Here is a 22,763-nt window from a genome sequence, read left to right as displayed (position 1 = left end):
CCAAAGTTCGAAGTGTTGGGACCAAAAACAAACCTTGTTTTTGCTTCTGTCTAAATGAATTCCCAAATTCGAACAGAGTCCATCTCAAACAGGAGTCACCTAAAAGATCTTGGTAAATGGGGAAAACTTTAAGTACAATGAGGAACTAACAATGGACTTTTTAACAGATCCACCGATCTTGAATTAAATCAAGGAGAAAGAAAAAAAAAAAAAAGAAAAACTATAGTCGTGGTCAGATTTGGAAATCGTCCTCCTTCATTTTGCGATATTCTTTCTTGGTTAGCAAATCTCTAGATTTCAATGAGTGGTAGATGGCTTCTCTGAAATTTGTTCAAAAAAGAGATTAGATGGCTGCTTATTCAAGACATGGGTCGTAGTTCTCCATGTCCGCAAGTGCTCTTAACACAGTCAGTCATTCAATGAGTGATATATTTTCTTAGGTTTAAGAGAGGGCTGCTAGAAAAATAAGCATGGCAGAACATAGATAATCATACTGGCACTATGGACGATACAAAATTTCTTACACATGCAATCAGCACTTCAACCCAACTATCCCTGACCCAATGAATGGCGAACGAATATTAGTAAAGGATTTCTGCATAGAAGGAAGTTTTCGTTCGCATGTGGATATCGAGAGTCTTGCATGTGAAGGTTTTAATGACTTACGACTATTCGAGGATTTTGCCACTGCCCAATGAGGAAAGAGATATGAAGAAGAAAGATTTATTAGGTTGTTGATTTGCCCAAAAACTCTTCAGTACAGTCTTCACTTTGTTTAATGGTATGATTCCCAGCACTTTCTGCAAAATTATCAATGCACAATATTACACCGATAGCCACCAGATTACGAAAGTAATTTATGTAAAGTTTCACCCAGAGAAACCAGTTTGCAAATTGTAGTTTTCCTAGTTTTCCTTCTAGCTACACCCTTGTTTGTAATGTAAATCTTTGAGATATCTGGGGTCCGCAGCAAACATATGCGCGAGAAACACTTTTGCTGCATGCACACCAAATGCGGGGACGCACTTTGACGCAGGTCAGACAAGACTTCAAGGACGAGAAGAAGACGTTATTGCAGTGGTAATATTGCTCAGAACTAGGATTATCTGCTCTTGGTACTTGTATTAGCTAGTTATGATGTGGCAAGGAAGAATAGAAAAACACTAGAATCGTAGGTTTCCAGGAGCCACACATGTGATTTTGTCTTGAGTTCCCCTCCACATTATGAGAAATGTATGGTCTCCAGTTCATGTGATTTTGGCCAATCTCATAAAACTATAATAAGAGCTAGGCAGCCCTAACTCCATCTTTCCACACTAAAGATGCTTTTACTGGAATTGAAAACCGCTTGGGACTCTTTTTCCTCGCATTTGAGTGACAATGTGTTTCTCTACTATGCGGAATTATTGATACTCACTTTAGTCGTTTACCACACTTATCGTACCAGCAAAAAGTGGTATCTCCGCAAAAAATTAGGTGCTGAGTCTGCAAAGTGGCTCCAGACCTCCTCTGCTGGATGGATCAACAGTCTTCCGATGAGGGAGATTCTTGATGCAAAAAGAGAAGGATATTTGCTCAGAGAGCTTTGGAAATATTGGCACGATGACGATGAAAACTTTATGGTCAAGGTTGCTGGTACAGAAATGTTCGTTACCACAGACCCTGAGAACTACAAAGCCCTTTTGGCCACGCAATTCAACGACTTCAAGTTAGGTATTCGCCATTCCCACTTTAAGCCTTTGTTGGGAGACGGTATTTTCACCTTGGACTACGGTGGATGGAAACACTCGAGAGCACTTTTGAGACCTAATTTCTCAAGAGAGAAAGTGGGCCACCTCCACTCTTTGGAGACACATCTCCAAGTGCTCTTCAAACACATTCGCAAACATAATGGCAAGCCCTTTGACCTTCAGGAACTTTTCTTTAGGCTCACAGTTGACACGGCCACCGAATTTCTTTTTGGACACTCGGCAAACACTTTGGAGGATGAGTCAATTGGCATTCATAAGGAGGAAACGTTTGAGGGAGAAAAAGAATTCTACGACTGCTTCAACATTTCCCAGGCTATTTGTGCCACCAGAGCCTGGACACAAAAAGGTTATTTTTTGACCATTCCATTTTTGTACAAGGAGTTCACCAGATGTAACCGTGTTGTGCACAACTTTGCCGACTACTACGTGAATATGGCACTCAACATGTCTCAAGACGAGCTTGAAAAGGAAAGCAACGATGGATACATCTTTTTGTACGAATTGGCCAAAGAAACCAGAGATCCAAAGGTTTTGCGTGACCAACTCTTGAACATTATGATTGCTGGCAGAGACACCACTGCTGGATTAATGTCCTTCATCTTTTTCGAGTTGGCCAAAAGACCAGATGTCTGGGCCAAACTTAAGGCTGAGATTTATGAACGTTTCGGATATGGTGACAATGTGCGTTTCGACGAGATCACTTTCGAAACATTGAAGAAATGCACTTACTTGAAGAATGTGGTCAACGAAACATTGAGGTTGTACCCTAGCGTTCCTGTCAACTACCGTCAAGCAAATATAAACACCACTTTGCCTAGGGGTGGTGGCCCAGACGGAGACAAGCCGGTCTTGATTGAAAAGGGAAACGCCGTGGGATACATTGTTTCTGCTACCCACAGAAACGAAAAGTATTACGGAAAGGATGCTGCTGAGTTCAAACCAGAGAGATGGGATGACAAGAATTTGAAGCCGGGTTGGGCATACTTGCCATTTAATGGTGGCCCACGTATTTGTCTTGGCCAACAGTTTGCAATCACGGAGGCCAGTTATGTTGTCACGAGAATGATCCAGGAGTTCCCTAACATTGCAGACCATGATGTGGAACCAGACACTTATCCACCGAGAATGATTTCTCAGTTGACCAATTCGCTTGCAGCTGGGTGTTACGTCTCCTTAACTAAGTAGTTTTTAGTTTATGCTTTTTTGAAGTGGAGTGTAGTTGTTACTGAACAATAAAAACGAGTGATTTTGAGACTTGTGGGTCTGAAAAGACTGGTCAAATGAGGCAGCAATTTGTTAAAAGTGTAATATTATAACTTTGACAGGTATTATGACGTCTGTAAATTTCATCAATCAATTTAAATTGTCAATTCCCCATTGATCTGAATCTAACATTGACTCTACGATAGAACTTCACCACGAATAGTTTGACTTTGAAATTCAAGTAAATATGATATCGGACAAACAAAAATCGTTTCCGAATTAAACATGAAGATGACAGATTGATGACGTTTGTTTTCAGGCTGAGATAAAAGAAAGAAAATCATGATCTTCCAGACCTGCAATGAACATGATTGAATAAAAGATTACTAGCGGAGCTTGGAGTCACATTAGCTTACATGCGAGCTGATACAGATCTAAGTAATGGGTTTTGCTCCGGAATTTGAGGAAGCATTTACTGATGTTACATGGGCAATTTACTTAGTTGGATTAGCGTCCTAACTTTTCTTCAATGATGCGCTGATGAGTTTGAATGTGACTGAATTAACAGGACATCCTTTCAAGACATACGACTGGAACTGGTAATAGAACGGCTAGTAACTCAAGAACAGTATGCTTTTTGACCAACGTGTCTAGTAACTAACGTTCTGTTTTTTCTTCTGGGTATATTAATTGGATTATTGGTTTCCCAGGTCTACCGTGACTATCCTTTTTCGTGGTCTTAGCATCCATGTATTCATGTCTGTTGATGTGTCTTCAGTCATGTTCTCTAAAGCCCAGATGCTTCTTGGGCAGACCGTTAGTATCTAGTCCATTGCATTTAATTCGTTATCGTAGCTCCCCTCCAAGTACACAAGATTAGTTCCTATTGTATTCTACTTTCACAAATCATTGCTCTACAATACAATTCCAAGTCTGAGTCAATACGCATGCCCAAGAATCCATACATATAAACAGAACTAACATGAAGCATCACAGCTAGCTAAGACAGCGACTGATTCGCCATGGGTGTCATCGGAATCGACTCTGTATGGCGGACCTGGCCCAATTCTTGCTGGTCAAGCATATTGTCGAAAAACGTGTCCTTGAGTTCTCTCCATCTTGTCAAATATGTGGATAGCGTCACCAAACATGCTCCGCTTAAAACTTGCAAACACCACCACAAAATGGATGTGGGAAACTTCCCCGTATAGAGCCAGACCACCACAAGGTTCAAAATGTGGACTGTCACAGCAAAATCCCACGCTAGCTTTGACCGTCCCACGATAAGAGTGACAAAGAAAACACAAAGAAGCGAGTCAAAAAGCCAAAGTGCAAACAACGTGAGACCCATGGCATTGTCGGCCTCAATCAATTCCCATGAGAAAACCCAGTCCACATTGAAATCGTACCCATTTAGCAGAGATACAAGATAAAACACAACCAATGCCGTCAAATAGTAGAAACACTGTAGAATAAGAATCTGAAGGGCGATTTTCAGCGGACTCGAAGCAGCATTGTCGGACCTTAGAAGCTTATAATCGCTGAAAAACATGAAATGAATAGAAGTAGTGGAGCGGCTATTATCGGAAAGATGGATATCTTTTGTCTAGAGACCACATTGACATATGAGGCTAGTCACGTGATGGGATCGGTCATGGGTTGTTTGGGAATAAAGTGCGATAATGATTCGAACAAAGTCAATATAAGTCACCAACTTCTACAAACGAGCTTTTAAAACTGAAGTTTATGTTACGCAAATCTAATATCATATTGTATATTTTGATTCGTTGAGTGGCGCCCATCAATAGTAATTCTGGTAGAATTAGGCGACTGTCTTTTCTCTACAGATAACAGTAGATGCCAACAAATATATCAGACTACAGCCATTCCAGTTTCGTTTTTCCTGAATTAAATGTATTAACCACTATGTCTATGCATGCATTCTACTTTCTCTTGTTTTTCCCGCCTTTGCTGTTTCTGGCCTTTCCTTGCGTCTTGGCACGGTCCACCTTTGTCTTTTTGTACATGCGGCCGCCGTCACTTCTTGCTTCGAGCATCTTTCTCTTTTTCGAGTTGGGCTTGTGCTTGTCTTTGGTCAACTGCTGCATCACCAAGGACTGGCGTTTCTTTTTCTCGGATTCAGACTCAAACCACGTTCTTCTTGGTCTTGACTGGATGTCCTTACCGTATTTTATAAGATTGTCGGCCTTGGCCAATTCCATCTCCGCAGCCAAAACTTCTTTGGCCAGTTTCTCCTCCTCCAAAACCTCTTGCACAGTATCGTTCTTTTCCTGAACAACATTATGATACACCTCCACTTTAGGCCAGTCCACGTTTCTAGACACGGCCTTTTGCTGAGACTGCAGCTCTTCCAAAGATTTCATCGCCGCCTTGACAATGTTTCTGTCTGCAGCAGCTTCTCCGACAAACGTAATAGACCGACCTTCTCTTCCAGCTCTTGCTGTTCTTCCGACTCTGTGCAAGTAGATCTCGTGCGATTTGGGCATGTCGTAGTTGATAACCATTTCAATCTTTGGGATATCCAAACCTCTCGCAGCCAAATCCGTACAGATCAAAACAGGCACAGTCAAGTTCTTGAAGTCGTTGACATTGTTGAGACGCTGTTCCTGGGTCAAAGATCCATGCAACTCAGAAACCTTCATACCTAACAAACCCAAGATAATTCTCAAGCGATGCGCTGTTTCCTTTCGCGACACAAACACAACTATACGGCTCTGCTGGGATGGATCGACAGACTTGAGCAAGTAGTACAACAATGCAGGCTTCATTTCATCCTTTTTACGGATACGCACAAACTCTTGCACCAACTTGTTGGCTGCAGCTTTGGGAGGATCGATCATGATACGGACAGGCTTGTTCAAAGACAACTGGATCAAGTCCTGGATCTTGGTGTTCATTGTGGCAGAGAACAACATGGTTTGGCGCTTGTGTTTAGGAATCAACGTCAAAATCTCCGTGAGCTCGACCTGGAAACCTTCCTCCAACATACGATCAGCCTCGTCCATCACCAAAATCTCCAATGCGTCCAAGGAAAACGACGCGGAGTTACGAATGTGGTCGATCAATCTACCTGGCGTGGCCACCACTATATCTGGTCTGGTCTTCAACTGCTGTTCTTGCTGTCTCAAATTCAAACCACCCACAGCCAAACCAAACGTCAAGTTGTTGACGTATCTTCCGATCTTTTTGCCCACATCGCACACTTGGATGGCCAACTCTCTGGTTGGCGTCAAGATCACCACTCTCGTCGAAGCCACTTTAGTAGACTTGTAAAGGAGTCTTTCGATGATGGGGATCATGTATGCAGCGGTTTTACCAGAACCTGTCACGGCACCGGCAACAATGTCCTTTCCCAAAAGAGCAATGGGGATCGAGGCAGACTGGATGGGCGACGGCTTGGTGTATCCCAAACTGGCCAATCCTTTTAACACAGGACGGGCAAGGTCGAGTGACTGGAAAGACTTGTGTGCTTGGTCAGACTCGGCCTTTTCGTAGAACTCGGCTATGGCTTCAGCCGAGTCCTCGTCGTTTTCTTCATCGCTCGAGCTTTTGTTGTCTTGCTCCTCTTCTTCGTCTACAACTTCTTCCTGTTCCTCTTCAGAGTTGTCTTCCTCCGCACCCATACCGAAACCGTCTAAAGCCAACTCATCTTCATCGTCGCTGTTGGCAGCTTCGTCCTTCTCTTCTTCATTTTCATTTTCATTTTCGCTTTCGCTTTCTTCTTCTTCTTTCTCGTCTTCCTTTTCTTCTCCGATAAGACCAGACAAACCACCTCTTCTTCTCAAAATCTCGTCCAAATTGACATCCTTCTTTTTGTTAGCCGGGGTCTCCTCAGTAACACGGAACTCCCATCCATCCATGGTATTGGTGGTTTCAAAGCCATCCAAAGAAAATTGGAAATCTGGATTGAGATCCTCTTCTTGCTGTTCGACTTCTTCTTTTTTGTTCAGCTCCAACTCAGGCTCTGAGTCCGAGTCTTGCACAGGCAATTCTGCCTCAGAATCACTATCGATAGTCAAGATTAAATCTTCTTTGGGCGTTTTCGCCTTTCCTTTTCCCTTGGCCATTATGGTGTATAATACATGGACTCGATGAGCCTTTTTTTTTGCGATGCCTGACATGCGCCTGCACACAGTGCCACCATATCTATTCATTACTAGTGTGGAAATATACATTTATTTACATACACGTCACAGAAAATGAAATCCGCTCAGAACTGTGGCCAACTCAACCAAATCGTAATAGTCGTCTTCATCGTCGTCATCGTCTTCGTCGGAGTCCATGACTACCTGGCCAAATTGAGAGTCTCCGAGCGCAAGTAGCTGGGTACTTTTTCTTATCTCTACCAAAGATTGGATTTGAGCAAAAGTTTCGGCAGAAAGCTCCCTCTTGTCCGTGATTCCCTTCAACATTTTGAGACCATCTAGCCAGATCGCCTTATTATCTTGCGAGTCAGTGTAGAAACTTAAAAGTGCCTTGTGGTTCCTGTCCAAAAGCGTGATTTTCTCGTATGAAATTGTACCTTTGACAGACACCAACGACGAGATTTTTTGCTGGTCCTCTTCACCAACCAGGTTTCCGATTTTTATCGACTTAAATCCCGCAATTTGCTTAAGGTCAATCGCCTGCGACTCCATCTCTTCAAATGACGGTTTCAAAGAGCTGATTTCATCGTAACCCTTGTAAAAGATGGATTTTCTGTTAGGACTCAAAAGAATAAAGTAATAATTAGGGCCGTCTCCAGATTTGCGATGTCCCTTGAAAAGATAATCAGCATGGGCTTCTGTGTGAACCCACGAACCTTTTAGTAACTGGATTGCTCTTTGCTCGCATACAAAATCAAACACTTCTTGAGCCAAAATACGGTCAAACTCTTGAAACCGAGGTGCCCACGTTGAAGATATGGCGGCCTTATTCTCGGAAAACTGGCCGTGCCTAATCTCGTCTGGTGTCCGTGCAGTGAATACTTGAAGACAATCCTCAATGTTGTCATTTGTAGCCAAAGAGTGCTCCAAGAAATCGATATTAACCACCAACATTTGCACAATACCATCAATGTCCTCTGTCCTTTCCACGTGGGATTTAGTCTCCTGCCACAACACCAATGCGTTATTCATAGAGTAGTAGATCATCAACTCCCACGAAAGAATGTGCACATTGATATGAGGGTATTTTTCCTTGTTGTCGAAAGTGCTTAGCCAAAGGTCTGTGCACTTGGAGATGAAGAGGTATAAAGGAAATGTACGTTTATGATCGCTCATCATTAACTCTTCGTGGAACTTTTTCTTAAAGGTCATAACGGGGTCTTTCAAGAAAACCTTCAAATCCATAGCCAACAAGATGCTAAAGTTGTCTACGACAAATTTGCGAGGATTGGCAGTAAATCCAGCCTTGACGTACTCCTCAGTAGATGCCGGGGTTCCAAATTCGTTCAAGGACACGTCCAAATAGATAAACAAATTGTTCAACATGACCTGGTGAGATTCTAAGGACAAGTCGAATCTCGTTTTTCTGAGATACTCGTTCAAATTGAAGTAGCTCTTCTCCAAAGCAGAAATAGCTTCTAAGATCAGGGCATCTGTGGTCTCAATCAAGTTACCCACGGTGGAGAAGAACTTGACGTGCTTGAGACGGCCCGCAATGGTGATGATGCGGTCGTAGTTTGTCCGCAAAGCAATATTTATGAGCTCAGTGACGAACTTGATAGAGTTGAGGAGGATTTTAGTGTCGGACAAGTAAAGCTTTTCAGTAATGACATCGATTGCATCCAAATACGTGATGAGACTCTTGTAAAGCGGGAGGTGGATGTCGATGGAATTGTCTCCAAAATCAGGGGGGTAAGGGCCCTTGAAAATGGTGATCAAGGCGATTTTCAAGATGGCCTTGTATGTTTCCGTGGACATTTTCGTTGACACAATGGAAAACAACGAGTTGAACAAGGTTTCGTCCAAGATTTCCGTGTATTGTGGAGAAGTGACTTCAGAGCCAGACACAGATATGCAATCAAGAAGTTTGGCGAGAACAACAATCGAGTTCACTTTTTCCTGCTTGTCCTTGCCAAGAATGTTGGCCTTCAATGTGGCCAGGTAGCTCAAGGATAGGTCCACATCGAGTTTCGATTTGGAAACACTGCTTTTGCTCAACAACTCGTTGAGCTTATGGTTTATCGACCGAGACGATTCGGACATGGGCCGGATATAAAAGGAGAAAAGCGGGCGAGATATACGAGTGCGGCAAGCCTCGAGATTCGAAAGGGGGCAAAAATCAGCGAAAGAAACAGCGTCCGACGAAGGTGCTAATTATGCTTATGAAGAAATATCGCTGGCGCCCGATTTAGACGCAGATGGTTTCGCGGCTGAAATTGGCGAAATTAGCAAGGGCACCCTGCAGGACGCATATACCCGGTTATGTTCAAATGTCGGGCAATGATCTCCGCCCAAACGTCCATGGGCCGGCCAAAGCTCGCCTTAGTTGTATTTTTGACTTTCGGTCCGGCTTTTTGCCTGCCGCTATGGATATTCGTTCGCAGCTTTCAGATTGGCTGTGGAGAAGATACGAGAGGTGTGGAGGTGCCAGCATATTTCCTGCAGGTCCCAAGGCGCTTGGATACATTGTTAGCACTGGAGCGGTAAAAGTTGTTTCTTTAGTGCAGGCCGCGGGAAAATTTTGATTCCAGATCAACGGCACAATAAGCTTCTGGATGGTTGCAGGAACAAAAAGAAAGAAGACAAAAACGATGGTTGCTTCGGCTGATCTAGAAGCATTATTGACGGGCCAGTATCATTAAAGGTTTTTTTTTTTTTTTTTTTTTTTTTTTTTGCACGAGATTGAATGTTGGGGCAGATGGAAATTTCACCTGGGCGCAAGCATATGCAAGCAGGAGCCTCGCCTAAGCAAACTCGCAAGGCAAAAATAGGCCAATTTCCAAAAACTCGTAATTCTTCTGAAAGATGAATATGGACCATAAGTTGGGATAGTTTGACAAACGACACATCAGAAAAGGACAATCAGCTCGACAATGAGCACCAATGTCGTACATGTTTAGTTTGCATCGTCAATGGGTCTTGTCTGCGTAGCCATAAACGGCCCACCTATAGAATCTGTATAGTAACGCAAAGAAACGCTCTACATGAAGCGACAGAAGCTTTTACGCAAGATAATGATCTGCAGAAGACGGGTGGAAATTGTGCATACTGTGTGTGGAAGGATCCGCCTTACTCCCATTTAGTAAATTGAACGTGCAATATCTACGTCTATTGTTTAGAGATCCATTCCATGTAGACATGAATTTATCTGAGCTATTGAGGTGTAAAGTCCCTTCGTTTTACGCAATCACAGTCTTCTAATGTACATTGAAGTGACCAATGGCACATTCTCCATTTCACGAAAGTTACAGGGAATATCGTTGATGAAAACGTAAATTGAAGGTGGCCGGAGTAATCTTTCATGCCGCAGTATAATTTCACTGGGGCTTTTAAAGAACCAAAATGGGAGACAATTAGCAACGAAAGCTTACGAAGCAAGCAATATAGCGACTTAGTATAGTGACAACCAATATGCTTCACTCGTGGAAAAACTAGACTTTTCCCTCCAGCAACTTGGTTAATCTGAGTACATAAATCATATCCACGTCAGTTATTCTAGTGCTTTAGGTATCGGAACTCTTGACCAAGATGCCTTATGCCATCCAGCCAGCCTTTCTATCATTAATTAGCCCTTAGCTCAAATTACCCTTAGCTCATTACTCTCAGATCCATCCAATGTTTTTTACTAAACCAAGCTGGGATTCTGCTTTGAACATCTCAAATGTTCGTTTTCAAATAAGGTTCCTCTCCTCTGAACTCTGCTATAGAGTATTTTGAGAAAAGTCTATAGTGAGCGTTATGAGTATATCTATATGCTTTGCCAATCTATTTGAGCTGGGTATTTCACAAGTTTATCTCTTCATCGTCTCTTCTCTTTTCTTTCAATTTCCTATTTTCCTCCTATTTTCCTCCTATCTCCCATTTTCTTACTGTTTCCTTCGTTCTTGCCTCTCTTCCTACATACAAATTGCTACACCTGTTCAAAATGCGCTTCTACTACTCTCAACAAACTTAAACCATGAACTTTGCCGGAGTATGTTTCCCATTCCATCTCTATCATTCTTTTCTAACAACCAGGCCTTGTCTTTCCTAGACAATTCCGCATTCGATTGGAAATCTATAGTCACGTCTCTTTTGGTGGGCAAGTATGCTTTTGAAACTTACATCAACTACAGACAATACCAGGTGTACAAAAGAACGCAGCCACCAGCGTCAATCAAGCAAGAAATCACACGTGAGACTTTCTTGAAGTCTCAAGAGTACTCGCGTGCCACCAAGCGGTTTGGTTTCTTTTCTGACGCGGTGGAATTGGTCAAAGATCTTGCCACCATCAAGTTTGACCTTTTGCCGCGTCTTTGGGGCTGGACGGGCTCCTTGTGTGTTTCGTTATCCAAGGCATCGGTGATTGGCCGCTTTTTTGGCCCTGGAATCATGTGCCAATCGTTGGTTTTCTTTGCTGTCACCACTCTTATTTCGACATTGGAGTCTTTGCCCTTTTCCTACTACAAGACGTTTGTTTTGGAGGAGAAGTTTGGCTTCAACAAGTCCACTTTGAAGGTCTGGATTACTGATCTGATCAAGCTGACTGTCCTTCTGGTAACCTTGGGCACCCCAGTCGTCTATGGATTCTTGAAGATTATTGACTACTTTGGTGTTTCGTTTGTGTCTTATGCCTGTGCTTTTGTCTTGGTTGTGCAACTTGTTTTCATGACCATTGCTCCATCGTTGATTCTTCCGCTTTTCTACAAGCTCACCCCACTTGAGGATGGTGAATTGAAGACCGCAATCGAAGCCTTGGCTGCCAGAAACAAGTTCCCTCTCTCCCAGTTGTTTGTTATGGACGGATCCACCAGAAGTGCTCATTCGAACGCTTTTTTCGTCGGCTTACCTTGGAGTAAGAAAATTGTCCTCTTCGACACGTTAATCGAACACAACTCTACCGAAGAAACCGTCGCTGTTTTGGCCCACGAAATTGGCCACTGGAAATTGAACCACTTGCCTCAAATGCTTCTTGTGAGTCAAGCTTCCGTTGCTGTGACCTTTATTCTTTTCTCTGCGTTCTTGACCAACAAGTCTTTGTTCCACTCTTTCGGTTTCTCGCTGGTTTATCCACCTTTCATTGCGTTCACATTGTTCAACTACGTCAGCACTCCCGTGAACTGTCTTATGCAGTTTGCCAACAATCTTTTGGTGAGAAAGAACGAGTACCAGGCCGATGCCTACGCAAAGGAACAAGGATACACCGAGGAATTGGCCTCTTCTCTCATCAAGCTTTCCACCACGAACTTGAGCTCTTTGAATACTGACTGGTTGTACTCTGCGTACAATGATAACCATCCAATTTTGGCTGATAGATTGAGCGCTCTTGGCTATGTTTCAAAGGAGAAGGTGGGCAATGTCAAGGTTGATATTGACGAGGTGAAGCAAGAGTAACTGATAAAGATTGTATATAAGGTTGAAGTACCATGCAATAGGCCATCAATATAGCTCTACCACTCGAGTTCTTTGGATCATCAAGTCCTTTCATCAAGTCCTTTCATCAAGTCCTTGGATCATCAATTCGATCAGTCATGCGATCATCCACTCTCGTACTTTCATGTCTCGTAATATACAAGTCGTTATATTATATTTCTTTTCTCTATACCCAGCCCTTCCCATCATGTACTATATTTTTTCTTATACTCTTCATAGGAGACTCGCATCTGGACGTAGCCCAAATGGATTTTGCCAATGAAGTGGTCTGCCAATCTCCGGTCGCTGTCCAACCGAGACAAGTAGGCGCCACAAACCTCACACACCTGCAACTTTTGCTGCGAGAACTGGCCTATGTTTTCCGTGATGGTTTGCGCTTTTTCGGCGAGAGCCTCTCTTTCCGCCATGAGCGACTCCAATTGCACATTCTGCTCCAAAGCCTTTTGGATCTCGTTGCACTTGCCCAAGTACTGGATCTCCTGCGTCATGAGGCCGATTTTTGTGTCGAGCGCATCCAACTCTTTGGTCACCTCGGCGATCTTGGCTTTTTCTTCCGGCGTGTGCTCCAACCGTCGAAGTGCCGTGGCTATGGTGAAGTCTATCTCGCTAATGTACTTTTGCAAGGTGGTGTAGTACTCGTACTCTATGTTGGGAAACTTCTCGCCTTTCTGCTTGGTGCGGTACTCGTACTCGAGCTTGTGCTTTTCCAAATGTAGCATCGGACACTTGCCGATGTTGAGTTTTGTTCCGGCGAAAAGATCGTGGGGACAGTTGCCCACCAAAAATGCTTTGCACACTCTGCTGCTGGTGAAGTCGATGTCTTTCCGCCGGACTTGCGGCGATATGAGAGCCTCCTTGCCCATAAGCTGTTCTAGAAGCCTCCGCTGATCATCTGCCATAGTAAGGTGTTTTGTCTAGATGATAAATGACGTACATGTAGGCTATAGCTCTGCGCAGAAGAACGCACCCGTACATCCCGTTTATTGGGACACCTGATATCGTGAAATGGGTCAAGACCTAATTATTGGTGCTAGGTGGGAGGAAGAGAAGAAGAATGAGGAGAATATTGCAGCTATTTTTGTGCCAATCGGTGTTGTATATCCCCCCGTTCAAAGACACTACTCACTTAACGTGACTAGAACGATTGATGCATTCACCGGTAGATATTCTTTGGGCAGCTACTACCTTTCGTTACGTTTTCTTTAGTAGAAGCTAATTTTCACATTTTCTTTAATTTTCATTTTCTTTAGTAGAAGTTAATTTCACATCTTCTCTTAGTAGAACTTAAAAGTAGATGGTCCTGCATTTCCATGTCACCGCGCATCTTGGCTCCAGTCGAAGCTTCTCTACATTAGGCCAAAAGAGAAAGTCGACACCTAGAATCTCATCCTACCGCCCCTTTGGAAATTCGCCTGAACATGAAGAAATACCAGCTTATGGGCCGGAAAAAGGTGGTTTCGCCCGTCAAAAGAGCGAAATACCCTCTTCTCCACTTGCACTCGCTTCCATATGAGATTCTCTTGCACATCTTTGGCTACGTTGCTGAAAACGTGTCTGACCTCCTACTGTTGGCTTTGGTCTGCTCCAAGTTCAATAACCTCGTGAGCAAAAACTTCTTGTACCATTCTATCTGCTTCCACTCCACGTCCCAATTCCTCCGTTTTGCCCATGCACATTTACCCCAGAAAGCATCACTTTCGTTGAGATTTAGCTCCAGTGCCCCAAGCTCTCGCATCAATTACATTCGCTCGGTCCATTTCGTCAATCCACCGTCGGATGATGTGGCGACGAGCCTGACTCAAATCGCTGGAACGTACAATGTAGATTGTCTGAGCCAAGGGATCTCTGCATACCAGAGTTTTGTATCCCAGCTCAAATGCTTCCTCAACGAGGCATACGGGTTGCAAGAAGTGAAAATCACAGAGATTGCTCCTCTGTTCGAGTTCCCAACAGACATTTTGCAAAGCTTCTCCAGCATAAAGCACCGTTTCCGATCTCCAAAGCCCACACGAACTTTGGCGAAACTAGTGCTCACTGCACAATCAGGGTGGAACATCCCGTTCAAGTTGGGCCATATTCTACTATTCTTGGGTGTTTTCGACCAGTTTGTGGAACTCAAGCTCAACAACTTTCTTCTCAACGAGGCCAGACTCTCTGCCGAAAATCTTCCAAAACCAGTCAATGTCGAAGCCTTGGTTCTGACAGCATGCATATACACTGATGGAAGAAGACCAGGGCAGAAGCACGAATGCACAGACTTATTTGCCAAAACCACGTCTTTGCTGTTGCAGAATATTCGCCATGGCGCAGATTTGTCGCTTATTGACTTCATTAAGCTGAACGACCATTTGCGGCGTCTTAGTATAGACATCAGCTCATCGATTTTCTACACTATGGACCAATCGGATCAGGCTTTGAAGTTTGATTTTTCCAAGTACAATAGCTTTTTCAAGTTGGTGTGTTCTGGACAAGGTGGCTACCGCAACTTGAAGGAAATCGTGCTTACAAATTTCGACTTGTTCAATAGCTATAGTCATCAGCATGACGACAAGAAATTGAGCTGTATTGAAGAGGAAGACGAGGAGGTGGATGATCCATGGGTGAAAAAGGCCCCTAACGCTTTTGATCAGTTCCTAGAATACTTGTCGATGGTTCCATACTTGACAATCATTGTCAAGGAAGCTCCCAAAGTCATGCACACATGCAAGAACTGTGGGTTCAGTGTGGAAGAGGAAACCAAGAAAATATCCAGTCTTTTGCCCCACGAATGGGCAATCATTTTGGCGCCAATCTTGAAAAACCCACTGTGTTCGGTTTTAATCTACGATTACTCGTTGCGGACACTTTTTTCAAGGGGAATTGAATGAAGAGGAAACAGTACATAGACGACTTGAGCTGGTATCAAGCAATTAGAACGCATTACATTAATTACGAATCTGAGTTTCGATACAATTTATGCAATACTGACCCAAACGACCAACATGGAAAGTAGTGTAGCAGACCACAGCATAGTGAGGCCATCTCCTCCTATTTTGTTAGTAGTGACTAAAATCGAGAGTAGAAAAAACATACCATTTGTTGCTGGAGGGGATTGCGTTTTCCCCGATGTCCAATTAGCGTTAATTGGCTTCCGAAGCTCGACCTGAGGATGTTCAAGGTATGTTCCTCCTTGGACATCCATGACTTTATAAGGAGACACCGCATCCACGCCTCTCACCTCTACTAGTTTTCCCCGTTTTATATTGACCCGTTTCTGGATTAGATTTCCTGCAAGCGAGGTTGGAAGGCCTTTAGAGACATCTATATTGGAATATTTCTCAGCACAGCGGGGACTGGGTCTCGATTGCATTTTTCTACGTTCGGTATCTTGTGTCTTTGATAAATCTGGAAGAGAAGCCAACTTGCTCTGAAACTGGGTGAAATCACGCAATAACTGGATATCTTTGTTTGGTAAAACTTTGACGAGGCCATAATTATTCGGTTCTTCGGTGAATTCGTAAACAAGACCGCCACTAAAAGCAGCGTTCATTTCGTCTGAGTATATGGATGCAACCTCATCAAAGTCTCTTGGCTGCACATCGTTGCATCCATACCTAGGTATTAGTAATTATTCATGAAAAAAAAAAAAAAATGGGACTTGCCAAGAAGTGGCCATACTCTGAAAGAAAAACTGGTCTGGTATATTCCAGATAGTCACGGACTAAACTATCGTATCCACTAGTATGGAAAGTCTGCTTCCCACACCATTGGTAAGAATTGACACCATAGAAATCCACTGCTTCAGCAGGATCCTTATCCACACATTCTAGATATTTCGAAAGCGACACACGATAAGCAAGATCGTCTGCTGCAGAATATCCTACCGGTATCTGACGATGAAGGTTATTCAGAATGTAATTTTTTATATCTCGGATCATAGCCTTCACATAAACAGGCGAATGAGTAGCAGATAATTTGTCATTGACAATTTCATTTCCAGCGAAAAAGGACAAAGTGTTATTATAGCCTGCAAACTGTTCTACAACCTTAAACACATTGCTCAAATACTCTTCATTGTAAGTTGTCCAAGGCTCATATCTGTTGAGATGGAAATTGGGTAACGCAGAGTTCACATCTAGCACTAAATATATTCCAGCAGATGCAAGAAGTGACATGCATATATCATGGTCAAGATGAGAGTTCACAGAATAGACTCGAATAGTCTACAGTCAGTAAAAGGAAAAAAAAAAATACCACTGCTAAAGTTAAAACTTACGTTGACTCCCAATTTCTGGAAAAGAGCGATATCCCTCGCGCAAACTTTCGGGTTCGAAAGTGGATCGAATTCGTCTGTGAAACCGGAACTTCCTCCAGGCTGGTAATCGACGCCTTTAATGTAGAACTGGAAGTTAGTTAGAAATGTTAGACCAAAATGAAAATTATAAACAAACAGGTTCACCAGTTATGCTGTCCACAAAGCTTTTGCCTACGATAGTGATAGGATTTATCCAAGCTGATACAACAGCAAGAAAGTATAATAAGGAAAGGATGTTCATGTCACAGAAATGCAGAAATTGGTACAAACTGCGAAAGTAGTTGAATGCGAAAGACTTAAAGACAAGGGCAATACTGAAAAACAGCCCAAAAGTTTTACAAATTATTTACTAATGATGCAGTTTATACATACACATGGAATTACAGTAGGCAATTTGTCACCTTAAACTTCACAATCACGTCAAACACAAACATAGAATCTCAATATAGACCAGCAATAATATCGTTCAGAAACAGCCTGTGTGGCGTAATGGTTAGCGCATTTGACTTCTAATCAAAAGATTCCGGGTTCGAGTCCCGGCATGGGTTCTACGCGGTTTTAGCTCAGTTGGGAGAGCGTCAGACTGAAGATCTGAAGGTCCTGTGTTCGATCCACAGAAATCGCATTTCTTTTTACTCTCCAGATTTATCTTTTTTTGCACTTTCAATGAAAAGATGGTAGCTACATATTCTCCATATCAAAAACTCTATTCAATTATTTGGGTCTCAAACCTCAATATACTTTGTTACAGAAACCATGCCTCTATCCCTGTTCGCCCAACTCACATAACTTGGGGAATAATGCAAAAGCTCTTCAAAAGCAGGCACGCGGTCTTGAACAACGGGATTTCCGGCCTTGTCCTTCTCTGCCAACTGGTCCAAGTCTCCCCAATAGCACTCGATGTTGACTCCCAACTTTTTGGTTCTGATTTTTTCAGACCATACGCTTTCGCTCTCCACAATCTCAGGCACCCACTGGAACCCAATATGATAAGGCTTGTCCCAGTTGAGTTTGTTCAATTGTAATTGACTGATACCGTCCATATCCTTGAATACGGAATTGCCCTTGGAATCTCTGGAAAATCCTTCAGGAACGCCAGCACCAATGACGGATGAACTCTTATTTTCGTACTTGTCTTCATTGTAGACAATAACAGTTCTAACTGGAGACCGCTTGGATTCCATGAACTTAGTGTCTGAAACCTTGATCACAGTGTTGGACATGTTGAAATCGATTTTGCAATTTCTATTTCTTGGCACATTGATCTTAAGCTCACCAGTCAACAAGCCGAATGGAGAGTCCGACACTGAAGAAGAATCCTTCAAAACGTCAATAGACAAGTAATCTGTCAAGTTCTTCACACCAGGGACAAGATGTGGAATCAATGGAGTCTCGTATGAATAGAGCAGCATACCGTCGCCGAGTGAATCAATACTCAATTCTGTCTTGGAGTCTTTGAGCGATGGCATATCTTCCAAAATATCCTTGACCACATCCATCAGCCTAGCACTAACGGTGACAAGATTGGTTGGAGGCGACGTGTCCATTGAGATGGTCTCCAAGAAACGCAACTTTAATGGGTTTGCATCATTAAAAGCATCAGTAATATTGACAGCGAAGAATCCGTATAACAAAACAAGAGACAATGCCAAAACGATAATTCTGTTCAACTTAAAAATGAAAGGCAAAAATGGAATGGACCACACAACAACAAAGATCTGGATGAATTTGTAAATAAGGTTTTGTGCAGATAAAGACTCTTGTATGGATTTGTTGAGACCGTCCAATATGAGCGATCCAGAATTGAAAATGATCAATGACGAAATAGGAACAATAACGAGAAATTGTACTAACCAATCGTAACTGAAAGATTTTGTCTCATGAACTTCACAGTTCTCGCTAAAACCAGACTGCAAGGAAAGGGACGAAGAGGGCGCAAGTGAATCGTCGTCATCTTGGGCGCCGTAATTCAGCCCATTAGAGCTTAACAAAGGCTGATGTTCTTCACGGGAAACTTTCACTTTCTTTGAAGGTTTGAAACACCATCCTAAGAAGCCGAGAAAACAAGCCGCAGCTTGGAGCAGGAACAAAATGGGAATGAAAAGCTCACCTGTGTGATCGTCCCCAAATTTGTTGTGTGAGAGCTTAACCGTAGACCACAACAAGAGGATCCATGTAAGAAAAGAGGACTCGCACATGACAATCAACTTTTCGTCGTGTTGATGGCCCTTGAATGACTTGAAAACAAGATTAAGTCCGTTCAAGACAATGTAATTCAAGAGCAAAAATAACGAGAACAACGTTGCCACAAGTAGCCCAATGGAACTATTGACCAAGAATGGGTTGGATGGGACAATAATCACTTGAGAGACAAAAGTTAAAACAAGAACAGAAGCCACCAAAGAGAGGGGGTACTTGATCGCATTGACAAAGTTGAAGCCCCAGCCCTTATTGCAGCGGAAAATGATGAACAAAAGAAGCAAAGAAGCCACAGGCACAACGACCAACAAAGCAATATTTGCCGAGACAACCTGTGATACAGAAAACACGACAAAGTGGTTCCAGAATGACGTGTATAACGCAAGGTCTCTTTTGCCTGCCTCTGCGTGCACCTCTTCGTCCAAGTCAATGGTCTGAGATGAAACGTGCTCAACAAAGTCCAAAGAAGAAGACAACATGTGCCATAAGGACTTGATGTTGGTGTTCTGGATGCTGTCACGTGTGGTGTGGTAAATGTCTCTGGGCTTATAGAAGGCCAAATCGAGACCACGAAGCCCAGCCTTGATGTAAACCGAGTAGTCTGTTTCGCTGTGAATAAGCCTATTGTTGAATCCTTGCTGGAACAAGGAGGAGGCAAAGGGGAAGCGCACCGAGGAAAAATGGCGCACAATGCCGTAGTCGGTGCCTCGGAACAAGATGGCTTTTCCGCCAGCGCCCGTGCCTTCCAAATTCAAAAAGTAGGCAATTTGGGAGAACCACGGATGGGCCAAAAACGCCTGGGCGCCGTACAAGCCAAACTCCTCGTTGTTGTTGAAGTTAAAGATGATGGTACGCTTTGGTTGCGACACGGAAGAATAGTGTTCAAGCAAGCCAAGCATAGAAGCCACACCCATGCCATCGTCTGTCACACCGTAAGATGTGGGGACAGAATCGTAGTGTGCGCTCACCAAGAGCGCTGGCAAGGACAGGTCGGAGCCGTTGACACGAACAACCAAGTTGTTGCTCTCGTAGTAGGAGACAGAGTCATACGACAAGTACTTGACGTCGAACATCACGCGGCGCGTGCCGTTTTTGTCGGTGTCGAGCTCCATGTACGGTTTCTTGGCCACAAGCAGCGCAATGTGTGCCTTGAGGTACGCGTGCACCTCGTCGTTGCCCTCCGACGTGTATGTGTGCTTTGTTCTAGCAATCTTCTGGAGCGACTCCCACAGACGCAGCAAAACGGCCTGTTCGTGCTTGGAAGTGGGCATGTCCACCGAGAAATCCAACAGCGAGTCGGCCCACGACAAGAGAAGCGTGGCAGCGAAAACTAGCGCCACCAAAAACGTCAAGGATGTCTTTCTGTAGCCAAAAACCGACCGGAAAAAGCGCACAAACCAGTTGGCGCGCAGCGGCGCCGATTGCGCCAGCTGGCTTCTGGCAGGCTTGTGAGCGCTGGGCGAATTGGGAACGCTCGGGTTCTGCTCCGAATTCACACTGGCTTGAGGCATGGACTTTGGTTGGTGTTGTGAGATGGAACGGGATAATTTAGTAGTGAGGGCCGCGACACCCGTACCTCCACAGCCAGCCGCACGCTTCCAGCCAGCATGATACGTATTTAATTTACCTTGTTTCGTATGAATAAAAATTCAGAGACTGTAACGGGAAGCTGGACGTATGCGGTAAGAGGTAATGTAGGGCTTTAAGTTTTTTTTATTTTTTCAGTTTGGTGAGTTTTGAGTTTGGGTCCAGTTATTGTGTAGTGCTGATTAATTAATCTAGGGTATGGGGCAGGGCTGTAGAAACTCAGTGCCAATACTGCTAGGAATAATTGCAAAACGTAAGCTGTAACGAGGCCATTTCAAACCATGGCAGTTCTTCCACTTACATGTCACCGCAGTTGTTCTTAAGAACCAATTACAACAATGGTAGGAGTTATGCAATTAACCTAGTGCAGCTCTAGTTTGAACTTCATTGTCATAATTTTCCCTATTTGCATTTACCCTATTTCCTATTTGTTCCTATTTTCCTATTTGTTCCTTTTTTCCTATTTGTTCCTATTTGTCCCTATTTGTCCCTATTTGTTACCCTAGCTCATTTATTGTAGCTGCATGATCCACCTCGCATAAATGCCATAGATTATACGACATGATAAAACTAACTCATAAACCCATCCAGCCAAACCACAAAAAGTCTAATTCCAAAACAGAGCGAATGATTAGCCCTTCCCCACTATATCCCCTTTTACTCCCCTTTTATCCCCTGCATTCCCAATGCTTCTTGCCGGCTATGACAATACACCCGTACATCCAGACCTTCGCATGTCTAGACCCAGCGCATTAGTTACCGTATAGTTATCAATGACTTTTGCTCCATTGAAAAACGATCTCATTTTGAGAGCCGCTCGTGGCGAAAAGGTCGAGAGACCGCCCGTGTGGATCATGGTATGTTCATCCAGTCTTTTGTGCACCGTTTTTCCGAGGCTAACTTTCTAGCGCCAAGCAGGCAGATATTTGCCCGAATACCATGTGGTGAAGGGAAAAAGAGACTTTTTCGAGACTTGCCGTGATGCCGAGATTGCTGCCGAAATCACCATCCAGCCCATTGAGCATTTCAACGGTCTCATCGACGCTGCGATTATCTTCTCTGACATTTTGGTGATTCCACAGGCCATGGGCTTTGAGATCGAAATGATCGAGGGGAAGGGCCCAGTTTTCGTGGACCCATTGCGTTCGCCCGCAGACTTGTCTCGCGTTCAGATGAAGCCAGACATTTTGACCTCGTTGGACTGGGCGTTCAAGGCCATTACTTTGACCCGTACGAAATTGAATGGAAGAGTGCCTTTGCTTGGTTTTTGCGGCGCCCCATGGACTTTGCTTGTGTATATGACCGAGGGCCAGGGCTCCAAGATGTTCCGTTTTGCCAAACAATGGCTCTACGAGTACACGCAAGAGTCCCATAAGTTGTTGCAGGCCATCACAGATGCATGCATTGAGTTTTTGGCCCAGCAAGTTGTTGCAGGAGCTCAAATGTTGCAAGTGTTTGAGTCGTGGGCCGGCGAGTTGGGTCCGCACGAGTTTGCCGAGTTCTGTTTGCCATACTTGCGTCAAATCGCCTCCAAATTGCCTTTGCGCTTGAAAGAATTGGGTGTTGAAGAGAAAATTCCTCTCACCGTTTTCGCAAAGGGCGCTTGGTACGCTTTGGACGACTTGTGTGAATCCGGCTACGACACTGTCTCTTTGGACTGGCTTTACAAGCCGGAGGATGCTGTGAAAGTTGTGGGATCTAGAAGAATCACCTTGCAAGGTAACTTGGACCCTGGAATCATGTACGGCACCGACGAGGTGATTACGCAAAAGGTTGAGCAGATGATCAAGGGATTTGGCGGAGGAAAACAAAACTATATCATCAACTTTGGCCACGGCACCCACCCATTCATGAAGCCCGAGAAAATCGAGCATTTCTTGAAGGAGTGCCACCGTATTGGCTCCCAGTAGAAATGCAATCACATTTGTAAATAGTCAAGCGTACTTTCGAAAGGACACTACTTCTTTCTGCTGGAAGATTGTCTTTCCGTATGGGCAAACACGTTCTGGTTAAATGGCCCAATTACTAGATGAGTACATCAATACTCCCTGATCAAAAATGAACTAAAAATACGTTGAAATTAGTAGTTTTGCCACATGCTGACCCTGTTTCCATAGACTAAAAAACAAAAAAAAAAAAAAATAATGATAC

General features: G+C 43.6%; 11 protein-coding genes and 2 non-coding genes across 13 annotated transcripts; 6 read left to right on the top strand and 7 right to left on the bottom strand. All coding sequences in view use genetic code 12, as the record gives it.

Annotated features, from left to right (window-relative positions):
• Positions 1-1,322: 1,322 nt before the first annotated feature.
• On the top strand, positions 1,323-2,936 carry FOB63_004340 (cytochrome P450; the record flags this gene model as incomplete). Its single annotated transcript, XM_002614790.2, has 1 exon — positions 1,323-2,936. One exon carries the CDS (start codon positions 1,323-1,325, stop codon positions 2,934-2,936), a length of 1,614 nt encoding a protein of 537 aa, XP_002614836.1.
• A 1,018-nt stretch (positions 2,937-3,954) lies between these two features.
• SYS1 (Sys1p) lies at positions 3,955-4,506 on the bottom strand (the record flags this gene model as incomplete). The annotated part of the gene is made up of 1 exon (XM_002614791.2): positions 3,955-4,506. The coding sequence occupies one exon, from the start codon at positions 4,504-4,506 to the stop codon at positions 3,955-3,957; it is 552 nt and encodes a 183-aa protein (XP_002614837.2).
• A 391-nt stretch (positions 4,507-4,897) lies between these two features.
• On the bottom strand, positions 4,898-7,042 carry DRS1 (putative ATP-dependent RNA helicase; the record flags this gene model as incomplete). Its single annotated transcript, XM_002614792.2, has 1 exon — positions 4,898-7,042. One exon carries the CDS (start codon positions 7,040-7,042, stop codon positions 4,898-4,900), a length of 2,145 nt encoding a protein of 714 aa, XP_002614838.2.
• Positions 7,043-7,165: 123 nt separating this feature from the next.
• LMO1 (Lmo1p) lies at positions 7,166-9,163 on the bottom strand (the record flags this gene model as incomplete). The annotated part of the gene is made up of 1 exon (XM_002614793.2): positions 7,166-9,163. The coding sequence occupies one exon, from the start codon at positions 9,161-9,163 to the stop codon at positions 7,166-7,168; it is 1,998 nt and encodes a 665-aa protein (XP_002614839.2).
• A 1,932-nt stretch (positions 9,164-11,095) lies between these two features.
• STE24 (zinc metalloprotease) lies at positions 11,096-12,493 on the top strand (the record flags this gene model as incomplete). Its single annotated transcript, XM_002614794.2, has 1 exon — positions 11,096-12,493. The coding sequence occupies one exon, from the start codon at positions 11,096-11,098 to the stop codon at positions 12,491-12,493; it is 1,398 nt and encodes a 465-aa protein (XP_002614840.2).
• Positions 12,494-12,717: 224 nt separating this feature from the next.
• EXM2 (Exm2p) lies at positions 12,718-13,431 on the bottom strand (the record flags this gene model as incomplete). Its single annotated transcript, XM_002614795.2, has 1 exon — positions 12,718-13,431. The coding sequence occupies one exon, from the start codon at positions 13,429-13,431 to the stop codon at positions 12,718-12,720; it is 714 nt and encodes a 237-aa protein (XP_002614841.2).
• Positions 13,432-13,950: 519 nt separating this feature from the next.
• On the top strand, positions 13,951-15,399 carry FOB63_004334 (uncharacterized protein; the record flags this gene model as incomplete). Its single annotated transcript, XM_002614796.2, has 1 exon — positions 13,951-15,399. One exon carries the CDS (start codon positions 13,951-13,953, stop codon positions 15,397-15,399), a length of 1,449 nt encoding a protein of 482 aa, XP_002614842.1.
• Positions 15,400-15,485: 86 nt separating this feature from the next.
• On the bottom strand, positions 15,486-16,061 carry FOB63_004333 (Glucanosyltransferase family protein; the record flags this gene model as incomplete). The annotated part of the gene is made up of 1 exon (XM_002614797.2): positions 15,486-16,061. One exon carries the CDS (start codon positions 16,059-16,061, stop codon positions 15,486-15,488), a length of 576 nt encoding a protein of 191 aa, XP_002614843.2.
• An 82-nt stretch (positions 16,062-16,143) lies between these two features.
• PHR3 (1,3-beta-glucanosyltransferase) lies at positions 16,144-16,686 on the bottom strand (the record flags this gene model as incomplete). The annotated part of the gene is made up of 1 exon (XM_002614798.2): positions 16,144-16,686. One exon carries the CDS (start codon positions 16,684-16,686, stop codon positions 16,144-16,146), a length of 543 nt encoding a protein of 180 aa, XP_002614844.2.
• A 615-nt stretch (positions 16,687-17,301) lies between these two features.
• On the top strand, positions 17,302-17,374 carry FOB63_005633. Its single transcript has one exon. It is a non-coding gene; the product is annotated as a tRNA-Arg (tRNA).
• A 4-nt stretch (positions 17,375-17,378) lies between these two features.
• FOB63_005634 lies at positions 17,379-17,451 on the top strand. Its single transcript has one exon. It is a non-coding gene; the product is annotated as a tRNA-Phe (tRNA).
• A 100-nt stretch (positions 17,452-17,551) lies between these two features.
• FOB63_004331 (uncharacterized protein) lies at positions 17,552-20,536 on the bottom strand (the record flags this gene model as incomplete). Its single annotated transcript, XM_002614799.2, has 1 exon — positions 17,552-20,536. One exon carries the CDS (start codon positions 20,534-20,536, stop codon positions 17,552-17,554), a length of 2,985 nt encoding a protein of 994 aa, XP_002614845.2.
• An 849-nt stretch (positions 20,537-21,385) lies between these two features.
• FOB63_004330 (uroporphyrinogen decarboxylase) lies at positions 21,386-22,522 on the top strand (the record flags this gene model as incomplete). Its single annotated transcript, XM_002614800.2, has 2 exons — positions 21,386-21,469; positions 21,521-22,522. 2 exons carry the CDS (start codon positions 21,386-21,388, stop codon positions 22,520-22,522), a joined length of 1,086 nt encoding a protein of 361 aa, XP_002614846.2.
• Between the last annotated feature and the right edge of the window lie 241 nt (positions 22,523-22,763).

The sequence above is a fragment of the Clavispora lusitaniae genome, assembly GCF_014636115.1.
Source record: "Clavispora lusitaniae strain FDAARGOS_655 chromosome Unknown tig00000187_pilon, whole genome shotgun sequence".
NCBI lineage: Eukaryota > Fungi > Ascomycota > Pichiomycetes > Serinales > Metschnikowiaceae > Clavispora > Clavispora lusitaniae.
The sequence above is the reverse complement of the archived record's forward strand: the minus strand, read 5'-3'. Positions and strand labels throughout refer to the sequence as shown.